The sequence below is a fragment of the Musca vetustissima genome, unplaced genomic scaffold (assembly GCF_032173495.1).
Source record: "Musca vetustissima isolate MV318-11 ecotype Yass unplaced genomic scaffold, APGP_CSIRO_Mvet_v1 utg970309, whole genome shotgun sequence".
In the NCBI taxonomy this organism is placed as follows: domain Eukaryota; kingdom Metazoa; phylum Arthropoda; class Insecta; order Diptera; family Muscidae; genus Musca; species Musca vetustissima.
The window spans coordinates 1,750-5,006 of NW_026876516.1; the positions used below are offsets into that span (position 1 = coordinate 1,750).

General features: G+C 32.5%; 1 protein-coding gene across 1 annotated transcript; it reads right to left on the reverse strand.

Moving 5' to 3' along the window:
- Positions 1–490: 490 nt before the first annotated feature.
- Positions 491–3,257, reverse strand: LOC133321081 (dual specificity protein phosphatase MPK-4-like). Its single transcript, XM_061530181.1, has 6 exons — positions 3,140–3,257; positions 2,938–3,069; positions 1,642–1,741; positions 1,339–1,574; positions 798–1,280; positions 491–600 (listed from the first exon to the last, which is right to left on the reverse strand). The coding sequence occupies exons 1-6, from the start codon at positions 3,255–3,257 to the stop codon at positions 497–499; spliced, it is 1,173 nt and encodes a 390-aa protein (XP_061386165.1). The 3' UTR covers positions 491–496.

The following is a 3,257-nucleotide window of genomic DNA, read 5'->3' on the forward strand; positions in this document are numbered from 1 at the left end:
GGATAAAATAAATTATTAAGAGAGAGAGAGAGAGAGTGGGAGACATTTTCTTATTCCTTTCTCTTTCATAAACAGGGGTTTTATTAATATTTAAAAAATAAATAATAAAAATATGTTAATTAAAAAACCCGTTTCAATTATTTGAAATTAACAAAAAAATGCTAATTTTTATTTTCAGTTAAAACAAGGACGCATTGCGTCAATGGACCTTGGGCCAGCCAAAAAATATATCTGATTTTGTTTTTAATTACTATATAAATTATCACAACAAGCGTATTATTTTTTTGAAAATTAAAAGCGCAAAATAGTTCCATAAATCTAATCATTTAGGAATATCTATGTTTTTTATAACCACAACAATATGGAAGCATTTTGGTTTTGGTTTCTTTTTTTCAAGACAACAATATAATAATGTACATACATACATATATAATAACCATATTTTAAACACATAAATTCCAATTAAAATAAAATAAAAATAAGTATTTTGTTTGCTTTACAAAGTGGTTTGTACATTTTGAACAGCCTTGGAGAGTTCAACTTTGGAAGGTATCATATAAAATGCTGGTGATACTTCTTCGCCACAGGGGCATTGACAACCTACAGAGAGAGAGAGGGAAGATAAAACATTAAAATTAGTTTGATATGGCATTAAATTCTTTACTTGAATTTTGTCTCCATTTTAATTTTTGTTATTTTCAAGATCGTATCCCAAATTTTCAAACTGTCTATGCCTTTAGCATTGATATTTCCCGATCTATTGAAAGATATTTTGAATATTTCTTCATTATACTCACCATTTATCCAACTATAATTTCCCAATTTCTGATCACACTTGGGACAATTCAAACGTCCTTGGGTATTATTGCCAATATGTTTCATCCAGGCAATTGGTTCGACAAATAAAATATTCTGACAATAGGTGAGGGGGGTATTTTGTTGTGTTCCCTCCTCACCGCCCGTTGTTGGTGATGCCAATGAAACTTTACGTATTTGCTGGGCAATTTGTTCCAACAGCCGGGGAGCCCCGCCGCCACCACCACCAACACCTGTTCCAGTTGTTTGGTCTGTGGTTTTATCTGCACTCATCATAGTTGTATTACCATTATCGTTGACTTTTTCTTGTGCCACATTTTTAGCCGTGTGCTGTAAAACATTTGATTTTGATGCCAAAACACGACGACACTTGCGACAACGGTAAACAATGGGTTCGGGATTTTCTTGGGTTATTGCTGGATCGGGTTTTATCAGATCATTGAAATTGGGTGGAAGAATTTTGGCTGTAATGTACACTTTTTAGATTTTTAACTCTCAAAAAAATTACGAAATACATCTTACCTTTCCGCACCTGATCACCAGCCAAACGTAAACGATAGATTTTATATTTTTGATAGTGTGGATCGATGTTGCAACCCATGCGATGCCATAATTTCAATTGAGCAGCAAATCCAGCATTTGGTTGTACAAAACGCCGTTTCGATTTTACGAAATCATAGGCTGTGTTGTAGTCCATATTGTGACGTTTCATAATATAGGCAATAACTGCGGATGAACTGCGACTAACACCAAAATAACTTAAAAGAGGGAGACATAGTTTATAAATTGGAATTTCATTAAAAACATATGGACATTAACACTTACCAATGCACCAGAATGTTATGGCCTGTTGTAAGAGCTTCATTGATGAAATCATAGCAAGTATTGAGATGATGTAAAATATCTTCCTTGGGCATGTCGGCGACTAAAAGAGAAGAAAGTAATTTTAAAAATCCCCAACTATAGGTCTTTAGGCTGTTGGAAAAATTTTACTTTAAAAATCTCCACCTATAGGTCTTTAGGTTGTTGGAAAAAATTTACTTAAAAAATCCCCACCTATAGGTCTTTAGGTTGTTGGAAAAAATTTACTTAAAAAATCCCCACCTATAGGTCTTTAGGTTGTTGGAAAAAATTTACGTTAAAAATGCCCACCTATAGGTCTTTAAGTTGATGGAAAAATTTACTTTAAAAATCCCTACATATAGGTCTTTACGTTGATGGAAAAAATTTACTTTAAAAATCCCCACCTATAGGTATTTTGGTTGTTGGAAAAAATCCCCACCTATAGGTTATTAGGTTGATGGAAAAAATTTACTTTAAAAATCCCCACCCATAGGTATTTTGGTTGTTGGAAAAAATCCCCACCTATAGGTTATTAGGTTGATGGAAAATCCACGCCTATTGGTTTTTAGGTTATTGAAAATTTTTACCTTAAAAATCCTCGCCTATTGGCCTTTAATTTGTAGGAAGAAATTTATTTTAAAAATCCACGCCTATTGGTTTTTAGGTTATTGAAAATTTTTACCTTAAAAATCCTCGCCTATTGGCCTTTAATTTGTGGGAAAAATTTATTTTAAAAATCTACGCCTCTTGGCCTTTGGGTTGTTGGAAAAAATTTACTTTAAAAATCCACGCCTATTGGTTTTTACGTTATTGAAAATTTTTACCTTAAAAATCCTCGCCTATTGGCCTTTAATTTGTGGGGAAAAAATTATTTTAAAAATCTACGCCTCTTGGCCTTTAATTTATTGGAAAAATTTACTTTAAAAATCCACGCCTACTGGTTATTATGATGTTGGTTATATTCTAAACGTTATGTATGTTAATATACTCCATGCTTTAAATATCTTGGATAGTAGGGGTTATGATAAAAATAGCCTTTTGTAATATCCGGTCAATATTGTAATATCCGGCCTACACAATGAAATTGATATCCTTCAACGGATTTTGTAAACATTCATTCACAACATTATTATTATTGGGTCTATATTACGAAATTCGAACAAGTTTGATTGACATATACCGACAATCGAAACCATCCCACGTAGTGAATGACGTACAAATATACACAAGCATGATTTATATACAATGTCCATTAATACATAAAAGGGTAAAACTTACTGTGTATATATTTTGTGGTTAGGAATGATGCCTCCGTTATGTGCTGTGGCAATGGTATTGAGTCCAGCGTTAATATATACGAAATATTAAATGAACGCAAAGTTTCCATATGGGTAGCAGCAGTTAAATTTCCTGTAAATTTTATGAATGAAAATAACAATTAAATTTATATACAAATTTTATATAAGTTTATTCCACTTACCCAAATATAGTCCCGGCTCGATTTCATCCAAACTTATGGGTCCACCATCGAAATCTTCACGGCATAAATTGCCTGTATCTCGTAGTTTTTGTTTGGGATTTATTGGATTTTCACACAT